Source organism: Canis aureus, chromosome 5, assembly GCF_053574225.1.
Source record: "Canis aureus isolate CA01 chromosome 5, VMU_Caureus_v.1.0, whole genome shotgun sequence".
In the NCBI taxonomy this organism is placed as follows: Eukaryota; Metazoa; Chordata; class Mammalia; order Carnivora; family Canidae; genus Canis; species Canis aureus.
In genome coordinates this window covers 42,375,297-42,399,023 of record NC_135615.1, presented here as the reverse complement: position 1 = coordinate 42,399,023, position 23,727 = coordinate 42,375,297, and the positions used below count along the sequence as shown (strand labels likewise).

The 23,727-nt window shown below is 38.2% G+C and overlaps 1 protein-coding gene across 3 annotated transcripts in view; it reads right to left on the bottom strand.

The window, feature by feature from the left end:
• The window catches only part of STK32A (serine/threonine kinase 32A), a 127,905-nt gene that overhangs the window by 54,671 nt on the left and 49,507 nt on the right, over nucleotides 1–23,727 (bottom strand). For all 3 annotated transcript variants that reach the window (XM_077897782.1, XM_077897785.1, XM_077897783.1), the window contains one exon: nucleotides 8,274–8,447. In XM_077897782.1, the coding sequence (XP_077753908.1) occupies nucleotides 8,274–8,447 (174 nt within the window). The remainder of the gene's footprint in view (nucleotides 1–8,273; nucleotides 8,448–23,727) is intronic.

The window sequence follows — 23,727 nt, the reverse complement described above, 5'->3', positions numbered from 1 at the left end:
GCAGTAGGCACCTTTAGGAACTAGAAAAACATCTCTCCAGATGACTCACTCCTACTCTCACAGGCTTCAGAAAGCTGGGGGTGTCACTGAGTTGGCAAGTTCATTCAACTGTCACTCAACGATCACTGACTAAACTGATTAGCTGCAGAAAGATCTTATTTTTTTCCTATGCATTATCATCTCAGGAAAATGAAATGTGACTTTCAAGACAGTATGGTGTATGTGAGTCAGACAGAAGGTGAAATGTCAGCCAGGAGAGCTCTGCCTGTAACAAACTAAAGACCTTGGTTGAAATGAATAATTTTGGTTCACAGCTCAACTGCAAATAAGACCTTAATTGGTCAGTGTGCTAACAGCTGTTTTTCACACCTCATGTCTCATGCTTTTTAGATAGTACATTTTGGTCACACAGCCTTCTTGGAGAAATGGGTGTGTGGTAGAGAGCAAAGAAACACTGAGATCACACTTTGAAGAACATCCTATCAGAGTTAAGGGGAAATCATTCTAGACTCTTAGGTGTGAAAAAAAAAAAAAAACCCATCCTGGTCATTTAGTTAAACCTCCTTGAGGGAAGTTTGAGGTTATGTTTAAGGTCATAGAGGAAATTGGTGTCAACATCTGGTGTAGTACAACTTCTTTAGAGGAAGTATGGTGGACAGATTTATGGTGACCCACATGATCCCCACTTCCTGGTGTCTTGTATCATCCCCAGTCCCTGAATGTGGGCTGGTTGTATAGCTTGCCTTTTTTTTTTTTTTTTTTTTTTTAGTTTTATTTACTTACTCATGAGAGACACAGAGAGAGAGGCAGACATAGGCAGAGGGAAAAGCTGGTTTCCTGCAAGGAGCCTGATGTGGGACTCGATCCCAGGAACCAGGGATCATGACCTGAGCCAAAGGCAGACACTCAACTATTGAGCCACCCAGGTGCCCCATATAGCTTGCTTCTAACCAACATTATGTAACAAAGCTGATGAGATGTCACTCCTGTGATTGTGTTCTATTATGTAATGGTTATTTAGTGATACATACTCTTGCCTGTCTAGCACAATCACTCTAGAATCTTGCTCTTGTCAGTGAATTTGAGAAAAGGAGCTAATAATATGAGTCCTACAGCCTCAAGGAAATTAATTCTGTCAATATCCTGCCTGAACTTGGAAGTTGACCTTTGCCCAGGCCAGCCTGCTGAAGAAAACCCAGTTCTGGCCAGCACCTTGAATGGAGCCTTGCAGAGAACCCAGTCAAAATGTGCCAAGACTCCCAACCCAAAGAAACTTTGAGATAACTATAACTATGTGTTATTTTAAGTCACTTTGTGGTCATTTCTTATACAGGATAAAAAACTAACAGCATGGAAGAAAGGCAGCACAGAGCTCCACACGCTTGTGGGCATACTATAGGAATGTATGCATTAAATTTATAAAGTTGCCGAAGACAACATTACCCACGGTAACCTTTGCCTTTACGTTGACCCAAGGATCACATGTCTATATTGTCCTCATTCATTTGTTCAGCTATTGATTTATTCAGCAACCACTCTGGGTTAGATTATATGCTGGGATTCAGAACCTGAGTGAGGTGTAGTCTCCATCTGTAAGGGCTTAAGTTTAGGAGGGAGAGATGGCACTTTATAAAGAATCTTGTAACCCAGGGGTTACAAATTCGAAGCATGATTATAACCATTGTGAAGATGCAGATGAGTGTGTACATGCGTGTGGCAGGATAGACCCACAGCCACTTATTTTATTTATACTACATGCCACAGGATTAAGATCTTTCTGATATGAATGTTGAAATGTTTTACTTGGCTCCCTTTAATGCCATGATATCATTAACTCTGAACAGCAAGGCACTTGTCCGTCCTTTCACCACTGCAGTCCAGCATCCAGAACACTGTCTGGCAAAGAGGTGCTCAAGAAACAATTTGTGAATGAATATTTATAGTAGAGGCATTATCTCTAAGCTTATTCTTCACCATTGAAATGCTGATTTCTAGAAGAATGATAGCAGCTTCTCGCAAGTAGCTACTTCAGTCCAAAGGCAAGTGTGGGAAAACCAGTTCCTATGTGTCTCTTCCCAGAGGCTCCGAGATGAACCAGAGTGTCAGTTACTGGTTCCTGTGATCATAGCAAAGAAGACAAAGGTGATGAGTAAAAACACCGGCCTGTCTATTTTGGGCAATCGGACATTTTCTTTTATTCCTGCTTCAATACATCTGTAATCTGCTGGAGATGAAACGTTTGCAACTCTGCTGTATTGCAGTTATCTCTACAAATTGCCTCATTAGAGTTTCATCTCATTCCTATAGGATTTGGAAAGCATGAGAGTGGGGGTAATTCTTACAAAGAGGAAAAAAAAAAACATCGACACTCCCTCACAAATGGTATTTTGATCCAGGATGACTTCCTCTTTCACTGTCCCATACAATTGGCTTCATTAGTGCAAATTTGTAATTGAGGCTTCTTTAACATCTGACTAGGGAGTGAATACAAATTTGTCTTTGGGCTCTAATCATTATTTTCCGTCACATTAGTCACTGGAGAGACTGTGGCAATCAACAAATCAAACAGTACTATCCCCACAGGAAGGATTGTAACGAGTTTCATTTTCCTTGTTTTCTTAATAAAAACAAATAATCACTGTGTCTACATTTTAAAATCTTTGCTCACTGATTTAATGTAAGTTAAGGGGAATACTGAACCAGAATCTGGCCATAATTTGGAAACTAATGCTGATTTTCAAGCTGTCCTCGTAGAAAAACGTTTTGACTTCTTGCTAATAAGAAAAGTGTCTAACTGCACGATTCAAAATTAATGGTTATTGTGCAATCCTGTGTCTTCCACAACAACTGCAGGAAAGGAAGTTTCTAAAAGTGAGGACATGTAGCTAAATACTCTACATATTGAGGAAAACTACCAAACACTAAAGTCTGTAGACTTAAAAAGAGTCCACAAAATAAAACAAAACTCTCTTCATAGCTCGCTTAGAATTTGTGAGAGAAACGGGATTTATGGTATTTAAAAAAAATAACCGATAGCAGACGTGGCTGGCGGGAAAGTCAACGTGAGGCAAAAATTCAAAACAGACCGTTCTATGGAATACGGGTTGATTAACGAGCGCTTTCCTTCAGAATACAGTTCTTCTTACACAGACTGGACTCTTCGTTCTGCTCTGGTTCTTAAAATCCTTTTTAAATCCTCTGAACTCTCAAGAAACATTGTTTTCTGTCGCCCCAAACCATCATCTTGTCTGAAGTAGCTCAGGCGCTCTCCCACCCTGCGCTTTGAGTTGTTCTGTCCTCAGTGGCTGCCGATGGGCCACCCTCGCCTGTGGAGCCAGAGGACGTGCCCAAGGGCAGTGGCCGGGCCTCACCTCGTCCCCTGCCCGCCCCGGAGCCACAGCCGCGCTGACCACCCCTCCTGTGGAGATGGTGACCTCTGCCCTGCCTTCAGTGACGCCTCCCCTACTCGTCAGCCCGGCGACCCTGGGCCCGGTCCCTCATCTCCCCAGCCAGCTTCCTTGGCTGTAGATGGAGACCCGGCCGGGCTCCTGGGCGGGAGCAGACTGGATGAAAGAAAGCACCGGGGCCTGCTGCCCAGGAAGCCCTCGGTAGGTGGCAGCCCCCCAGGCTACGGCTCCACACGCATTTGCATTTGCCGAGGCCTGTGGAGAATTCTGAATCTTCTACCAGGTCCAGAGACATAATGTTGTTTTTGGAACAACGTTTTCCTGAAATTAGGAAGTCGCATATTTGACCCAAGCAGATAGATGGTCTTTCCTTGTCTTCGGCAGCTACTGAATTTCGTAGACTCTGCTTTCTTCACTCACGACGTAGTAATTCAGAACTAAGGATGTGTCTTATTATCCAATTTTCTAAGTAGCTGAAAGATGTTTTATCTTAGATTCCATCAAATCTAGCATGAGTTTTTGGATTTTCTTGAAGAAAGTTGTTTTTATTTTTATTTTTTGTTATTTATTTATTTATTTTTTTTGAGAAAGAGAGCGAGCGAGCATGCACTAGTGGAGGGGCAGAGAGAGAGAGAGAGAGAGAGAGAGCCAGAGAGGGAGACTATTAAGCTAAGCGTGGAGCCTGATGCAGGGCTCGATCTCATCACTCTGAGATCACGACCTGAGCTGAAACCAAGAGTCAGACACTTATCTGACTGAGCCACCCAAGCTCCCCTGAAGAAAGATTTTTAAAAAAAGAGAATTACTCAAAAGCTTCCTCTTCTTCTATGTTGCTCTTCACCATTTTAACTCTGCCCCCTGAGCCCGAGCCTCCGAGTGCCATCATTATTATCCTTTTAACGCTGCAGACAAAAGAACACCGCTTATTTTACTGTGTCCATGTGTTTTAAGCCACTTGACACTGTCTCAATTTGATATTGGGTACTCTGGAGGCAGAAAGCCATGATTATCAGAGCACTCTCCCAATCAACCTGTTTATTTGGTCAGTACTGTCTTGAAAAGCCTTAATGATGTTGATACATGCCCTGTTTTTTTCCAGAACATTTATTTGCCTGTTGCCCAAGCATAAATATTAATAACGACTTCTTTCATTCTCAGGAGTTCCCTGATTTGGATGATGAATTATATGGTTACTCCATGTGAACACCAAGGTAGGTCTGAAATTCTTGGCTTTCATACCTTATATTTTAATTTTGTCTCATTTGTAAACCTGGCTTTTAGTCAATCATTTGTATGGTTCAGGCATGCGAGGTTGCTGCATCCTTGTTCTACGGTGAAAAGCAAAACACACATGAGGTTTCCATCGTGGCAGAGCGGCAGATAGTAATTAAGTAATTACACATTAACAATGTCACAGGTCCTCAGGAGAAGTACAAAGAGCCACAGTCGCCTATACAATATAACACATGAGAGGCTCAGTGGGGCCTTATAGGCAACAGAAATACACCTGGATTATTTTCTGACCCTGAGAGGAGCTCCTCTCATTTTTTAACAACATGGTCAGAATGTCACTGAGTTTGCCTTGCATTCACCTTACTGCGGTGAGGAGACACTTTGGTTCAAAGAGGCTCTTCTGAGGATGGGCATGGAGTAATGATTGTGAGTGTGTGAAGGCCCAGAGGGAGAAAGTTAATCGCTGGTTTCTTATACAAGTGGCAGAATGATGAGAGCAACAAAGAGCAAGGGAGGAAGTAATGAACAGCAATGTTTGGTGTTTGTAAGTTCCTTAGGGCACAAATTGTGTTGACTTTTCTGTTTTGTTTTTTTTTTTTCTCCTGAATTCCTTTTGGAATGCATTTCTAAACATAGGGCAGAAATGCTTAGAGTATCTTGACTTGTGATGACAGAGAAAATGAAGCCCAGAGAAAGACGACACAGACCCCAGATTCAAACAGGGAAAGAAAGTTGAAAGGCCCTTGTAGCCATGCTGGCTTCTCATTGTACCTGTCTCCTTTCTGAGATCTAGGATGTTAGCAACCCAAGCAGGCTGTGGGTTGGCAATCTTGGGTAGGATGAATGAGCATGAATACCCCGAGAGAGACACCATAGACTACAAATAGGCAAGTTTTTCCTTAGAAAGAACTGGGGTTGTGATGGGGGCAGAACGTTAGTATGGGAGAAAGACTGCTTGGGAACAGGGTTCTCAGTTACTGACAAAACACCAGGTGTGTTCATTTGCTTCCAAGCTCATACACGATGAACTGGTCTGCTTTCTATTCACCTATTGCCTGAAGAGCACATTTCCAACACAAGTAGGTCCTCCGAAAGACAGGAAATTAAAATATGACTGAAAGTATACAGGATCAAGATTACACACAGATTGTTCCATAGTACCTGCACAGAGAATCTATAAATTATGATGCTACATCTTCATCCACAGGCTCTGTACTCATCTACATATATTTTAGATAAATGTCAACTTAGTGGTTGGAAAATATTTTATTTGGCCAGAATTTTACTACACTGTAAAGATGTAAACATACTTAAAAACCTAGCAAATTCTTCAAAGATTAGAAATAAGACAGCAGCAGAGTCATATGTGTTGATTTCCACTCAATGATGCATACTTAATGCATAAATTTCATATGTGTAATGAATGCAAGTTGGTGTAGTAGTCAGAGCTCTGACTTTGGGTTCAGAAAGACCTACATTTAAATTCTGGCAATGCCATTTGTCAGTGATTTGTCCTTTCAAATCTTTGAGCCACAATTTCCTCATCGGTATAATGGTGATCCTATAATGAAATGTGGTATCTTCCTTGAGTTCTGAGAATTTAATAAGATAATATAGAATAGCACGTAGTAATATCTGGCATATGTACAAAGTCATCAGTAAATTGTAGTTGCATTGATGGTGATTAGATTCAAAATTCTTATAAACGATCGATCATATAGTTGTGGGTTTATTTCTGGGTTTTCCATTCACTTCCATTATATTTGTGTCTGTTTTTATGTCAGTACCATCCTGTTTTGATTATTACAGCTTTGCAATATAACTTGAAGTCTGGAATTCTGATAATTACAGTTTTGTTTTTCTTTTTTCAAAATTGCTTTGGCTATTCAGGATCTTTTCTGGTTTCATACAAATTTAAGAATTATTTGTTATAGCTCTGTAAAAAATGCTGTTGGCATCTTGATAGAGATTGCATTAAATCTGTAGATTGCTTTGGGTAGCATAGACATTTTAATAATTTTGTTCTTCTGACCCATGAACATGGAATGTTTTTTCATTTCTTCGAATCATCTTCAATTTCTTTTATCAGTGTTTTGTAGTTTTCAGAGTATAGGTCTTTCACCTCTTTGGTTAAATTTATTCCTAGATATTTCATTGTTTTTGTCACAATTATAAATGGAACTGTTTTCTTAATTTCACTTTCTGCCTCCTCATTATTAGTGTACAGAAATGCAACAGATTTCTATACATCGATTCTGTACCCTGTGACTTTACTGAATTCATTTATTGATTCTAGTAGTTTTTTGGTAGAGTCTTTAGGATTTTGTGTGTGTAGTATCATGTCATCTGCAAACATTGAAAGTTTTACTTCTTCCTCACCAATTTGGATGCCTTTTATTTCTTTTTGTTGCCTGCTAGGTGAGGCTTGGACTTCTAGTACTATGAAAGAGATGGAGCTAGAGAGTATAATGCTAAGTAAAATAAGTCAGAGAAAGACAAATACCATATGATTTCTCTCATAGGCAGAATTTAAGAAACAAGACAACAAGCAAAGGGAAAAAAAGAGAGAAACAAACCAAGACATAGACTCTTAACCATAGAGAAATAAACAGATGGTTACCAGAGGAGAGGTGGGTGGGGGAATGTGTGAAATAGGTGAAAGGCATTAAGGAGGGTATTTGTTATAATGAGCACTGGGGAATATTTAGAATTGTTGAATCACTATCTCATATACCTGAAACTAATATAAGACTATATGTTAAGTATACTGGAATTAAAATAAAAATTTTAATAAATATTATCATAAATAACCTGGATGACAATTTAATACCTCCAAATCATGGTTTTCTCATATTTAATACGGTCCAAGTATACCTGCTCTGATCACTTATCACAAGTTATTATAGAGATCAAAGGAGATACTACATAGGAAATCATCAGTAAAACTACCGATATCTTTGTATTGCTAAATTCTGCTCTTGAAACCGAAATTACAATAGATGTTAAATGACTAGAATTGAAAAAAAAACTTGAAACAAAAAAACCCTACCAATATCTCTTTTAAAAAAGATTTTATTTATTTGAGAGAGAGTGTGTGTGTGAGTGGGAAGAAGAGGGAGAGAATCTGAAGCAGACTCCGTGCTGAGTGCAGAGCCTGATGTGGGGCTTGATCTCACAACCCCAAGATCACAACCTGAGCTAAAATCAAGAGTCAGACACTCAACTGACTGAGGCACCCAGCTGCCCCACCTACCAATACCTTTACAAAGAAAAGTATTATCCTTTTCTGTCTAATGTCTATTTGAGTTTATACCTACTTGTGTTATTTGTCTCCATTTAACACAGATTCCCCAAGTGAAGGAGATACATTCCTATATGTCACTTTTTCTTTGTCTAGTGCCAATACTCATTGATTCTGGTATTATTGTTCACTAACTGACCTTGAGCAAATTTAGCTCAATGTACTCATTTAAAAAAATATTCAAAAGAGGGACAATAAGACTATTTCAAGGGACTGTTGCAAGAGTTCAGTGCGGATTACCTGTCATGTTTAACAAGAACTTGTTGAATGTACCAGGTTATGAATTCTCTTCTGTAATTCAGTGCAAGGCTGTCCCCTTGGATCTAACTGACCTGTGGATGATGCGCTGGCTCTGTAGGTAGTCCAAGGCCATGGCCAGCTCACAGATGAAGAGCTTCACGGTGTCTTCCTGGAAGCGGACATTCTGCTGCAGGTGATAGCGCAGGTCCCCGCCCAGCAGGAGATCCACTACCATGAACATATCCTCTTCATCTTGGAAGGAGTACCTGGAATAGAATTAGAAATGAAAGAGTATTAAATACATTTACATACTATAGAGTCCCAGAGGCAAATGACCCCTCATAGATCAGAACAGAGTGTTCTCGAGCAAAGAGTTCAAGGTGTAGGAGCAGATGGTCTCTCCCTTGCTCTATGACCCTAGACCTTCAGTTTCCATATGTGTGAAGGGGAATAATATCTACCACATTTGATCATAGTAAAGAACAAGTACAACACTTAATATCCTGCCTGACATATACTAAGCACTCAATAACTATTAGCTTACAAAACTATAAAGCCCAGGAACAAAGAAAACCCCACTCATCCACTTACCATTAACAATCATATCCTAACCACACTATTGCAGGAGGTCCATAAAATGTGAATTATGAGGTGTCCTTGAACCATTCTCATTCCCATTTTTCCACACGATAAAACTTCATTGCCCAGCAACCTTATAACAAATCGTGTACCGCATTAATGATAAGAAAAAGATACAAAAGGGCAATAAAAAAGTAAGTGCATAGTACAAGGAAGTAATTCACTTTGGGATGGGGAGGTAAGGGAAAGCTTCTCAGCGGAAGTGAGACCTGAGTTATATTTTGAAGGGTGGTGATAATAACAGGCACAAAATAAAACTGGTGTCACCTATATCTCCATTGAGCCACTTCTCTGGGGCAGGCGCTGAAGCCCTCTACAAACAGCACCCCTAGCAACCCCCAAAGTGCTGCTCTTAAGCTCCCATTTTACAAATGAGGAAGTCAAGACCTGGTGAAGAATGTGCACAAGGTGAAATGCCTAATACACGGTAGAGCTGAAGTGTTCTCCAGGTCCAAAAGTAAGATTTGATAGAGAAAAACAGCCTGCATTAAACCCAGACATGGGAAAGAACATAGTGTGAGTCGAAAAAGGAAAATAGTTTGGGTTTGCTCTCCAACAGGTATGATGGGGAAGCTTGAGCTGAGAGAGGAACGCAGATGGCAGATCCCATGACAGGTGCCTGTTCACAAGTCTGTAGGCATTAGGGTGACAATGAAGAGTTTTAAGGAGGACCTACAATCAAGCATGGACTTCACACTTGAAGGAGCACAGTGTGGAGAGATTGGAAGAGGAAATGAGATACAGGAGAGCAGAACTGGCCTGTGCTGTTTGCAAAGAGTCTCTTGTAAAAATGCATTCCCGCTGCTAGGATTTATTTTGTTTCCTTCAAAGCAGAGACATGATTTCTAGGCACAATAATGCTCTCTGAATCAGCACTGTTTTGACATGTTTCTTTTGACATAATGTCACTGAGATCACATTTTAAATTTTTATTTGAATCAAATAATTCTTTGATTGTCTGCAAGCTGTGCCCAGGGATGCAAACTAATTCCTGGTGACAAATTCTTTGCTTGGGAAAGAAATGTAGAATATCAATAACTGAGGAACCACACTTGGTATTTTTTTTTCTTCTTTATAATGATCATTGTGCTAAAGGAGAAGGTAGGGAATTGCAAGGAAAAGAAACAAGAGAAATTCAATGAAGCATTAATCTGAAGCAGTAACATTCTAATGAAGACCACCAGTTCCTGATGCTTACTTGTCCAAAGAATAACATTTTGTTTACCACTAAGACTGATTCACATAGAAGATGACAGAAATTAAGCCCTTGGAGAAGTTTAGACAGAAACACAGGAAACGCTTTGTAAAAATATGACGATGAATACATTTTTGGTATTGTCTTTTTGGAAATGATATTCTTCACTTCACTGTGATAACTGGCTGGTCATCCCTGCCATTGGTTCAATGGGCACCAGAAAAGGTGCCTGAACAAGGGCTATTTGCTTCACAATCCTTCCCACTCCACTACTATTTTTATATTTTTTGTGTTATATTTGTTGTTTTTATTATATTTGTTGTGTTTTATTGGACTTTCAGTAAGCAACAATGTACTAATAAATGTAATCATGCCTGGGACCTGTGATACCTTCGGCTGCTCTCAGCTAATGAATCCGAAATGATGATCCCCCCTGGGATGTGTGTGAGGTCTGTTGGGATCGGTGGCAAGTGGGGTAGGGGTGGTGATATGGGTGAGGCCTGGGTATCAGAAAAAGGAGAAGAGATGCCAAGGGAAATAGCCTATGCAGACCAGGCTATCTTACAGAGCAGTTGTTGACTGCGTTCAGCTCCCATGGGAGACAGGTAGAAGTCAGAAACCTGGCCACATACCAGAGGACTCCCCTTCCAGAGGACTCCACTCTACTTAACTCCAAGGAAGGGCAATGATATTATTAGATTTGCCTTGATGAGCAACCATTTTTCCTGAACAGATAAAGGTGTCAGTCATGGCAAGTTAGCAACAGTGTTCTACATGCAGGGGATTATTAATCAAAGAAAGAAGTGGCCCAGGCAAGAGGCAACATTCTTCACTGTCCAGTATGAATATAAATTTATTTAATCATGGAGCCAGGTTTGGCTGTTAAGAATCATATTCCTCCTTCAGTACATCAGATCTGAAGCCCTTTACATAGATCTTAAAAACTCTCAGAGAAAGGGAAGATAAGTATTTGATTATATAGAACCATATTCAGTAAAATATGTGGGCATAATATAGTTTGGTGATAACTAGAATATGCAAGTTCATATCATAGTCTGATTTTTTTTTTTAATTTTTTTTTTATTTATGATAGTCACATAGAGAGAGAGAGAGAGAGAGAGGCAGAGACATAGGCAGAGGGAGAAGCAGGCTCCATGCACCGGGAGCCTGACGTGGGATTCGATCCGGGGTCTCCAGGATCGCGCCCTGGGCCAAAGGCAGGCGCCAAACCGCTGCGCCACCCAGGGATCCCTCATAGTCTGATATTTATTGATAAAAGAGGAAGAGCTTCCTTACACCTCGCCCATTTGTCACAGAGACTCACTGTTGCATTTCCATGACTTTTATTTCTTAGCTGACAGCTCCAAAATGATTAAGTCTGGTTCCAGTGCATATGAAATACATTGCAGTGTGCTCAGCAGGATGAGAGATAAGCAACAAAAGACTACCACTACTTCATCTTGTCCCATCATGTTTGATGCAGACAATGGCAGTAGCTATTCATGGCTCTTTCTGTATAATCTTGGACCTCTCCAATCCTTTCTACATACTCTAGTTATATTTTTGCACTGTGAGCCTTCTATCATCCAGCTTCATAAAGCCCTTTCACCCCTTTTCATGGTCTGTAGGATCCTGTATGGTCTGTCTCTGTTTACTTTTTCAGACTTATCCTTAGATCTCTTCCTTCCATCCCTCATCTAGTAGTCCATGCTCTCTCCAGCCTTAGACTGTGATGTGGTGTGGTCTGTGCCTGTGCTCACGATGCTGTCCATTGCTGGGTCCTCGTCATCTGTTGCCCTCAGCCCAGGTGACACTTCTCACAGAGGCATTTCTAACACTCCATATTAAGACAGGTCACCCTGTCATATACAATGCCATATTCTTGTTCATAGAATTCAGCATAATTTGAAAATATTTTCTTGCGTGCTTTTGGCTTAATGGTTTTCATTCCCACTATGCCACCAGGATGCATGCCTGCTTTTTTACTCATCCTTGGCTCTTGAGCACTTGTACACTGCCTGAAATGTAGCCTCTATAAATAGTTGTAGAATAAAAGATTACAAATTAATAAATGAACTAAAGAAAAAGTTTAAAACACACATTTTAGGTGTGTGTGTGATACACATTCCTTAAGTTCTGTTTTTAGAAATTAGCATGATTGCTAAGTTCGAAGAAGTCACTCATGTTTAAAGCTGTCTCACAGAAGCCATCTTGAGATAAATCTGAATCTGAGCATTTGAAGTGATCTAAAATATTTCCAATGCAGCGTTTTTCAAATTGGGCTTATAACCCATTAATGGGTTGTGAAATCAGTTCAGCTCATTCTAACAAGCACTTCTTTTTTGAAGAAATAGAACAGATTAAATATCACAGAAAAAAATGTTATTAATATGTAAGACAAACCATTTATGAAATTTTTGGTTTTGTGAATATGTTTCTATGAGAGTATATCTATTGGATTGTGATGAAAAATATATTTCTTCTTATGGGTCAAAAAAAGCTTGAAAATCATGATACAGGAGAACCTGCTGCCTATTGCAGAATGCAGAACTAATGTGTCAAATCTTCATTCACACTCTACATGAGCAAGGGTCAGTTCTAATATCATTATTTAGAAAAACAAGGGAAATGAATTACTTATATTAGCTACTGCTTCTAAAAGCTCTCAGGTTTTGGAGGAAAAAATATGTTGATTGATTCATCAAAAATAGAATCAGTTAAAACACACTTAAGAAAAATACAATTAGAAAATAAATTTGGGAAAAAAAAAGAAAATAAATTTGGGGATGCCTGGTTGGTTTAGTTGGTTAGAGATATCCGACTCTTGATCTCACTCAGGTCTTGATCTCATGGTTGTGAGTACAAGCTCTGCGCTGGGCTTTACACTAGGCATGGAGCCTACTTAAAAAAATAAAAATAAGATAAAAAATAAGTGTCAGATAGGTTTGGGTTTATTTATTTTAAAGATTTTATTTATTTATTCATGAGAATACACAGAGAGGAGAGAGAGAGGCAGAGACACAGGCAGAGGGAGAAGCAGGCTCCATGCAGGGAGCCTGACGTGGGACTCTATCCCTGGTCTCCAGGATCACACCCTGGGCTGCAGGCGGCGCTAAACCGCTGAGCCACCAGGGCTGCCCTAGGTTTGGGTATAAATATGAATTTAAATTCATATTAAATTTGCAGCAAATTTAATATGTGAATTTGCAGCAAATCTCTTACAAATTCAGAGGTGATATCTGCACATTGGTAGTCATTTTGTGCACATATGGCTAAGAATATATTAGATATAATGTTTGTAAAGCAATTAGCATAAAGCATGGCACATAACATAGTGTGTAAAGAATATGGTCTTGCAGCCAGACTGCTTGTGTCCAAATCCCAGTTCTTCCCCTTAATGTCTTTATAATTGGAACAAATTATATAAGCCCCCACCACCCCCAACTATAAGGGTACATACTTCATAGGGCTATTGGGAAGATTTGGTTAGTTAATCGATATTAAATACTTAAAACAGAGCCTGGAAGATAGTTTGCAACGGGTAAATGTTAGCTCTTATTTTAATTATCTCTCTCCTTCCACCCATGAATGTAATATAGTCCAGTATTAAGCAGAATAATTTTATACAGTTGTTTCCCATTATTTTATAAGACGTAATTATATGAAGACACTTATTGCTGATGGTATAAATGACATAATGCCCATTAATTAAACTTTTACTATCTGTCAGATACCATGCTAGATACTTTATGTGTATTATTGTATTTAATTGTAACTGCAAAACTATGTGATAAGTAGAATCAATATCCCCATTTTTACTGATCATAAGAATTCAGGTTTGATCTTTAAAAAATTAGCAAGCCAAATCCATCAACATATTAAAAAAATTCTACACCATGGACAAATGAGATTAATACCTATAAATCGATTAATATAATAAATCATATTAATAAAATAAAGGACAAAACATATGATCATCCTAATAGATAGAGGAAAAAGCCTTTCACAAAATATAACACTCATTCATGATAAAACTCTTAACAAACTTGGAATAAAACAGCTTCTTCAATCTTAAAAAAAGACATTTGTGATAAAAACCTACAATGACCATCATACTTAATGGGGTAAGACTAAATGCTTTCTCTCTAAGATCAGAAGCAAAGCAAGATCATTTGCTTTCACTTCCATTCATTATAGTACTGGAGGTTCTAGCCAGTGTAGTTAGCCAAAATAAAAAAAATCAGTTAAAGACTTCCACATTGAAAGAAACAAAACTACCTTTAATCATACACAACATGATTCTGCACATAGAAAATCACAAGAAAAACCATAAAACCTCATTAGAATAAATAGAATAGCAAGGTTGCAGGATACTAGATCAATATGCAAAACCCAAAAAATTGCATTTTTCTAAATAAGCAATGAACAATGTGAAAATGAAATTAAGAATATGGTTGCATTTGCTAAAGTTTCAAAAAGAATAAAATGCTTAAGAATAAATTTAGGAAACTTGTGCAAGACTTCTACACAGAAAATCACAAAGAAAATTTTCTTTGCTTAGGAAAATTAAAGAAGATCTAAATAACTAAAGAATACTCCATGTTCAAAAGACATGAACAGAAATCTCACAGAGGAAGACATAGACATGGCCAAGAAGCACATGAGAAAATGCTCCACATCACTTGCCATCAAGGAAATACAGATCAAAACCACAATGAGATACCACCTCACACCAGTGAGAATGGGGGAAATTAACAAGTCAGGAAACAACAAATTTTGGAGAGGATGTGAGAAAGGGGAACCCTCTTGCACTGTTGGTGGGAATGTGAACTGGTGCAGCCACTCTGGAAAACTGTGTGGAGGTTCCTCAGAGTTAAAAATAGATCTGCCCTACGACCCAGCAATTGCACTGCTGGGGATTTACCCCAAAGATACAGATGCAGTGAAACTCCGGGACACCTGCACCCCAATGTTTATAGCAGCAATGTCCAAAAATAGCCAAACTGTGGAAGGAGCCTCAGTGTCCATCGAAAGATGAATGGATAAAGAATATGTGGTCTATGTACACAATGAAATATTACTCAGCCATTAGAAATGAAAAATACCCACCATTTGCTTCAATGTGGATGGAACTGGAGGGTATTTTGCTGAGTGAAATAAGTCAATCGGAGAAGGACAAACATTATATGGTCTCATTCATTTGGGGAATATAAAAAATAGTGAAAGGGAATAAAGGGGAAAGGAAAGAAAATGAATGGGAAGTATCAGTGAGGTTGACGCAACATGAGAGACTCCTAACTCTGGGAAATGAACAAGGGGTGGCGGAAAGGGAGTTGGGTGGGGATTGGGGGTGACTGGGTGATGGGCACTGAGGGGGGCACTTGATGGGATGAGCACTGGGTGTTATGCTATATGTTGGCAAACTGAACTCCAATTTAAAAAATATGTAAAAATAAAAAAAATTAAAAAAAAAAGAATACTCCATGTTCATGGATTGGAAGACTCAAATATTGTTAAGATGCCATTTATGCCCAAATTGATCTACAGAATCAATACAATCTCTATTAAATTCCCAACAGGCTTTTTGTTTTTGCATATATTGACAAGTAACTCCTAAAATTTATAAGGAAGTGCAAAACATTTAGAATAACCAAAATAATTTTGAAGAGGAAAAAAATGGGAAGACTTTAACTTTCCAATTTCTAAATGTCCTATAAAGCATATTGACCTACATGTCAATGGAACAGAATTAAGAGTCCAAAGATGAAGCTTCATAGTCACTTGATTTTTTTTTCACTTTGAAAAATGATGAACTTAGACCACACCATATACAACAATTAACTCAAATGGGTCCTAGACATAAATGTAAGCACAGGGGATCCCTGGGTGGCGCAGCGGTTTGGCGCCTGCCTTTGGCCCAGGGCACGATCCTGGAGACCTGGGATCGAATCCCATGTCAGGCTCCCGGTGCATGGAGCCTGCTTCTCCCTCTGCCTGTGTCTCTGCCTCTCTCTCTCTCTCTGTGGCTATCATAAATAAATAAAAAAAATTTAAAAAAAATGTAAGCACAAACACAGTAAAACTTTTAGAGTAAGACATAGGATAAAATCTTTGAGACATCGAAAGGCAAAAGTTTTCTAGATACAATATGAAAGAAAGTCCGTTAAATGCTGAACTAGACATTATCAAAATTCAAAACTTTTGCACCTCAAAAGACATCAGTAAAAAAATAAAAATGCAAGCAGCAGAGTAAGGGAAAATATTTGCAAAATATATAGTCAATAAAGAATTATATCCAGAATTTACAAAGGACTATTACAGCTCAATAATAAAAGAACCCAATCAAAACATGGACAGAGACACAAATAGATATTTCACTAAGGAAAATACACATGAAAAGATGGTCAGCATCATTAGAAATTAGAAAAGTGGAAATTAAAATCACAAATGTCAAATCTATCTGAGTAGCTATAACAGATAAGAGGTAAGAAGTGTTGGTTTAGGATGCTGAGAAAAGGGAACTCTGATATATTGTTGGTGAAAATACATATTGTACAATCACTTTGGAAAACAGTTTGTGAGTCTCTCAAAAAGTCAAACATATCAGGGGATCCCTGGGTAGCTCAGAGGTTTAGCGCCTGCCTTTGGCCCAGGGCGTGATCCTGGAGTCCCGGGATCGAGTCTCACGTCAGACTCCTGGCATGGAGCCTGCTTCTCCCTCCTCCTGTGTCTCTGCCTCTCTCTCTCTCTCTCAATATGTCTATCATAAATAAATAAATAAGTAAGTAAATAAATAAATAAATAAATCTTAAAAAAAAAAAGTCAAACATAATATTACTATTTCACTAGCAATTCCACTCCTGGGTATCTAGCCAAGAGAAATAAAAACATATTTCCATGGAAGGACTTGTACACAAATATTCACTGCAACATTATTCAGGATTGCCAAAAACCGGAGAAGGGCTAAATGTCTATTAACTGCTGAATGGACAAAATGTGGTATATTCGTACAGTAAATACGACTGAGCACCAGAGAGGAATGAACTACTAGCACAGATTACAACATGGATGAAGCTCTTCAACATTACACTATGTGAAAAGAAACCAGACACAGGAGATGACTTATTTGTAATTTAATTGCCAGAAAGGGCAATTGTAGAGATATAGAAACTAGATTAATAGTTGCCTGGGGGTCAGGGTGGGAATGGGGATTAACTCTAAAGGAGTAAAAGCAATCTTATTGAGAGGATGAAAAGATCTATAAATTGATTTATAGGGATTAGTGCACCACTCCATAAAATTACTAAGGATCACTGAATTGTTTCCTTGAATTAAGTGATATGTAAAATATACGTCAATAAAGTTGTTATTGAAAAAAAGGACAATAAATAAATAAATAAATAGGAAAAGAAAAAAGAAAAAAAGGACAGTGAGGGGCGCCTCTGGCTCAGGTCATGATCTCTGGGTCCTGGGATGGAGCCCCACATGGGGCTCTCTGCTTGGCATGGAATCTGCTCTCCCTCTCCTTCTGCCTCTCCCCTTGCTCATGCTCTCTCTCTGTAGCTCTCTGTCTCAAATGAATAAATAACAATTTTAAAAAACATTTTTTTAAAAAAGGACAGTGAGTAGGGGAAGAAAGGATTATGGTATAAAGAGGCTATATATTTGTTCAAGAACCACACGGTTAACACACATGCTGTGTGAACCATGACTAGTATAGTTTACAAAACAAAATCATCTAAAACTTTAATAAAACCCTGCCAGGGAATAGAATAATTATTTAAATGCCCTTCAAGTCAACTCTTAAAATTCAATTTGTATGCCTCCATGGTATTCTCATTCCAATGGTGGGACATTTCCGATTACTGGCCAGGCAGCTCCATAGAAGAATCTTTAAGAACCAATGTTGTCCTATGCACTCAAAGGATAGAAAATTTAATCTATGTTTTTCAGACTCTGAACAGGAAGTGCTCACAGCAGGCTTTTCACAGTTTAGGAAAAGCACTAGCTCTTGTGAGAAGAGATCCCTCAGGAATGGGTCAAGAGGAGGTTAGGGTATACTGTCCCAATTGTTAAGTACAGATCTGAATTTTAAAACCTGTCTTTGGAGCAGTGGCCCATCATGTTTCTCCTCTTGCGGCTCTGTAGTAATTTTCCAAAGTACAGCCAGTGTGAAATTCATAAAAAAAAAAAACATAAACAGTATTATTTCACCTAATTCATTTGCCATGACAACACAGAAAACCCAAGGTTTGCAAAAATCTGATTTCAATAATTTACAAAAACTATATCCAGCTATTGTGTGTGTGTGTGTTTAACTGAAATGCCACAGCATGAATGACAAGCTGAGGTAAAGAAAGATTAATGGCTTGGATAACACTGGCACCAATTTGAGATAACTATCTAAATTCTCTCTTCTATAAATTTAGAGGGAGTGAATTTACCATCCAAATAAGCACGTATGACTTCTATTCATTAATGTATCAGAGTGAGAACACTTCCATCAAGGTTTGATGAGAGCCGCGGTTGGTAAGGACATGGAGAAATGGACACTCTCTGATTCCCTGATGAAGGGTAATTTGGTGAAAGTTCCTTTGAAGACAACTGAGAAATAGATCTTCAAAAACAAAATGAAACAAAACAACCCACATGGTTCTTAACCCTGTAATTTCATTGCCAAGAACTTTTGCTAAGGATACACTTGAAAAATCATAATAAGATGTACTTATGAGGATACTCATTATATCTTATAAAATAAAAAACAGTTTGCATGCAATAGGGAAGCATGTGAATAAATTATGGTAAATTCATAGTACAACAATGTAAAAAATGAGGCAGATCTACATTCTGAAATAATAAAAGGTTTCTAAGATATTATATTCTGAAGACAAGGTGAGGGAAAGAACAGTGTTATAATATGTATTATAGGGTAGATGTTTAGGGTACATAGAAGGATATATTTCAGCAGTACCTGGGTGGTTCAGTCAGTTAAGCATCTGACTGTTGGTTTTGGCTCAGGTCCTGATCTCAGGGTGGTGAGATGGAGCCCCACTAACAGGCTCTGTGCTTAGCAGGGAGTCTGCCTGAGATTCTCTCTCTCCCTCTCCCTCTTTCCCTCCCCTCCACCCCATGCTCTCTCTCTCTCTCTCTCTTTGAAATAAATCCAAATATATATATATATATATATATTGTTTCAAAAGGATATATATACACATAACCACAAAAGGAAAATAAAGATATTACATGCATATGCTGGTATATGCATAACATTTCCTGAGAATATGATAACCAGCTACCTAAATGGTGATAAGTCATTTTATTTTCATTTATGCTTTATTTTACATTTTCTTTACCTTTTATTTTTAAATTATATTTTTATATTTGAAAGGCCTAACAAATATAACAAAAATATTTTTCTACCCTGATATGTCCAATATATATTGTTTCCTTGCAACAAGTAGTAAAAAAGCCCTAGACATCTAGTGCAAGTGGATATAGACAACAATATTATAGTCATCAAATTTGCTAAGAGACTAGAAGGTAGTGATTCTAACCATGAAAAAGAAAGGATCATTGCACAACAAGATAGGGGTGCTAATTATCGCTATAATGGTAATCATATTATTACCTACAAATGTATCAAATTAACATGGTACACCTTAAAATTTGTACAATGTTATATGCCAAATACATTTCAATTAAAAAAGGCAAAAAAAGGAAAAAATAATTGATGTCATCTCATCAGGAAAAAGACTAACCCATTTGCATCAGCTCCTATATAAAATGACTAGTAGTTTTTATCAAATATTCAAGGTTAACATTCTCTAATTGTTCTAGAAATGTTACTTAAAAAAACTTTTATAGAATTATTTAGGTCCTATAAATGGATGCAAACAAGGTCCATACTTTGTCCTTAGTTTATGGGTCTTCAAATCTATTCTATTGCTTCCCTGACTGGCTCCTAGTAATTTTTTATTGAAAAAAAAATTCATTTTTGCTGTAGCATTTCTGTAGTCTAAATTTTTCTGACTGCATTTCTGTTATGTCTTTCTACATGTTCTACAACTTTCTGTACTTCATAAAAATTGGTGGTTAGATCTCATAATTTGCTCAGGTTTGATTTTTTTAATATTTTATTTTATTTATTCATGAGAGAGAGAGAGAGAGAGAGAGAGAGGCAGAGACATAGGCAGAGGGAGAAGCAGGCTCCATGCAGGGACTCGATCCCGGGTCTCCAGGATCACACCCTGGGCTGAAGGAAGGCGCTAAACTGCCGAGCCACTCAGGGAATCCCTCAGGTTTGATTTTGAAGGGGCAAGACCTTTTTATAAATGGCGTCGTATACTCTGATCAGAGGGTATATAATTAAGAAGTTTATGTTTTCAAGGTGTTATCAGCTATTAATCTCTGGAATGGTTATCTCCAAGAATTCCTTAGGGGTTGTGATATATGAATTCTATCATCTCCTCTTTATAGTTTATCTGGAGTACTTTTACATAAAATAAAATTGCCTCTGACCAGTTATTTGGTTACTCTGAGGTAGAATTCACATTAGAAAGGTAAAACCAATGCTTACATCTTTCTTTTATTTATCATTTTTCAAAATGACTTGGTTTCACAGAAGCCTCCCAAAGCAAGCAACAAATTTCGTTTATTTTTTAGATGTAATAAGCTCACAGGTTTGATATTACCACACTTATTGATGTTTCATTCATTATGTCCATTCTTTGGCCAACAGAAACATAGTCAAGTTGGATCATGTGTTATTTTGATGTGACCCTAGTAGGCTTTGACAGCTTTTTGATCTTCTGATTAGAAAAAATACTCCTATCTTGTACAATTCCTCCTCCAAACTATTTGAATGATAGAAATGTTCCTTGAAAATGGGTTGTCATTGTTACTAGGTCTTTTCAGTGGTGAACGCTGGGCACAGATGTAGATATTTGGTATAGGCATAGGTATAATATGTACAGGCGCATACAAATGTATTTTAAGGTAAGTCCATTGGAAGATCATAATGATACTTTCCTATTGACACTCAAGACAATGGAAATTCTTAATTTTCTCATTATAATACCAGTAATTCCTCTCTCCCTTACTGAAAATCCTGGTTCTCAAGGATTTTGAGGTCTCTCAAGGAGGTTTCACCAAATAATCCTTCATTCTGTTTGCTTTATCCCATTATATATAAAAAAAACACTCTCAGAATAGCAACATGAACACTCTCTGACAACACCATTACTACAAACATTTTAAGATATTTTTGCTATCCTTTTTTGTCATTGAGGTATGTTTCACCAATGATGTACAGTAAAGTTACTGCTTGAAAGTTGCTTGGAATAGCACATTTCTGTGTGGTTATGCCACAAACCGGATATATACTGAGGCTAAAAGTGGAATCTGCAAAACAAGGTATACTGAGAAAAGTTGAGCTTCTATCTCCATTTCTTGTAATCCCTCCATTTCACTTGTAACTTCTTTAAAAAGATTTTTATTGTGGTAAAATATATAGTATAAAATTTATTATTTTAACCACTTTAAGTGTACAATTCAGCGGCATTAAATGCATTGACAATGTTATGCAAACATCACCACTATGTACTTTCAGAACTTTTTCCTCATCCCAAACAGACACTGTACCTGTTAAATAACTCCTCATTCTTCCTTCTCCCCCCATCTCTATTTTCTGTCTCTCTGAATTTGTGTATTCTAGGCACCTCATGTTAAGTGCGATCATATCATGTTTGTCCATTTGGTTTATCTCACTTAGCAAAATGTTTTCTAGGTTTATTCGTGCTGTAGCATGTGCCAGAATTTCATTCTGTTTTGGGCTAAATGAGATTGCAGTGTATGCATATGCCACATTTTGTTGATCCATTCATCCTTTGATGGACATATGACTTGTTTCTACCTTTTGATTGTTGTAATAATGCTGTTATGAACACTGGTGTACAAGTATCTGTTTCAGTCCCTGCTTTCAATTATTTTAGAATGTGCTTAGAAGTGGAATTCCTGGATCACATGGTAATTGTACATTTAACTTTCTGAGGAACCACCAGAATGTTTTCCACAGTGGCTTCACCATTTTACATTTCTACCAGCAATGCACAGTGCTTCCATTTTCTTCACAACCTTACCAATATCTTTTATTTTCCATTAAAAAAAATAGTGGCCTTTCCAATCAGTGTGAAGCAGTATATCATTTTGGTCTTAATTTATGTTTCCTTAGTGCCTAGTGATGTTAAACACTCTTTCATGGGTTTATTGACCATTTGTTTATCTTCTTTGGAAAAATATCTCTTTAGACCCTTTGTCCATTTTTAAATTGAGTTATTTCTCTTTTTTATTATTGAATTGTAGGAGTCCTTTATATATTGTGGGGGGTGGGGGTGGGGTTAGAGTGTGGGAGGGTGCTAAGGAGGACGGGGGAGGGGCCAGGAAAGCCTCAGACAATGTAACACACATACCTGCCTGCTTCCAATCACCAACTACAGCCTCCAATAAAATGAGCAAAAATCTAAAATCTACACAATGAAAAAGATTGTGGGTGGTTTTTAAAAATCACACATAACAGCTTGCAGACAATTTTCCTGATGTTCTGATGCAGTACTTGATTTTCCTCAAGCCCTGACCTTTCTCTGGACAGAGATTTGAATGCAATTTTGTGATCTGCCAGTACTGGCTCTGGAGATGTTATTTATGAAGCTTCTCTCGGGAAATTTTGACCATTATTATTTTCTACAGAATCTCCTGAGACAGTTACCTCAGGAGAATAACAGAGCCAGTAAGCAGACAAGGGGAATAACACCATCTTGCTACTTACATAAAAGGAAAAGCCAAGACACAAGCTCAGATGATAATGAGGAACAATTACATCAAACTCTTACCCGATTTATCAGGGGTCCAGAGGAAAAAAGTGTTAGAAGTGAAAACTTTTTGCACATCATGGGAATTGGAGACCACCTGCAGAGAGACAGTCAAGTGGGATGACTTTGGGTTATTAAAGGGAGGACAAGTGGCCACTTGTGATCCAGAAAGTGGCTGGGGAGGCCCCAAGGGTGCTGAGAGGGCCAGGAGGTGCTGAGTCACACAGTTTGATTGGCTGTTTCTCCAGAGGGGATGAAGTAGAGAGACAGGGTATGGTCTACCCTGTTCCTGTCTAGCCAGAAAATCAGTGTTTCATCACTGAGCAGGTTCCCTAAGTCTCAGAATTCCAGGGTAAGGGGAGCGCTTCCCAGCAATCCTACTCAGCAAAGAGTCTTCCCTGTGTCTTTCATGCCCCCCTTTTAACCTCTCCATCTGTAATGCTTCCCACTTCCTTCACCTGACTAGCGTTTAGAGTCTAACCAGCCCAACTGCGTCTTCAGACATGTTTTGATCTTTCTGCCTTGACCCTGATCTCATGGGGCTCTTTTGTCCATATCTATTTCTGATATCCAGTGGTTGGAACTCTTCCAGGGAAGCAGGGAAGGACTTATGTTATTCTGTTATAATTAGCAATTTGGTTCCACTACAACGCTATCATTGGTCAGGTTGAATGGCTCTTTAAATTTTTTTATTGATTTGCAGGTGCACATAATTTTTAAAAGTTTTTGGTTTTAGAGCTTTAGAAGTAGTGATGCATATAGAAACAACATTCTAATAAAATATACATTAACACCAAAGGTCTTAGAGAATTTGGGGGATGGGATTTGGAACCCAGATTTATCATC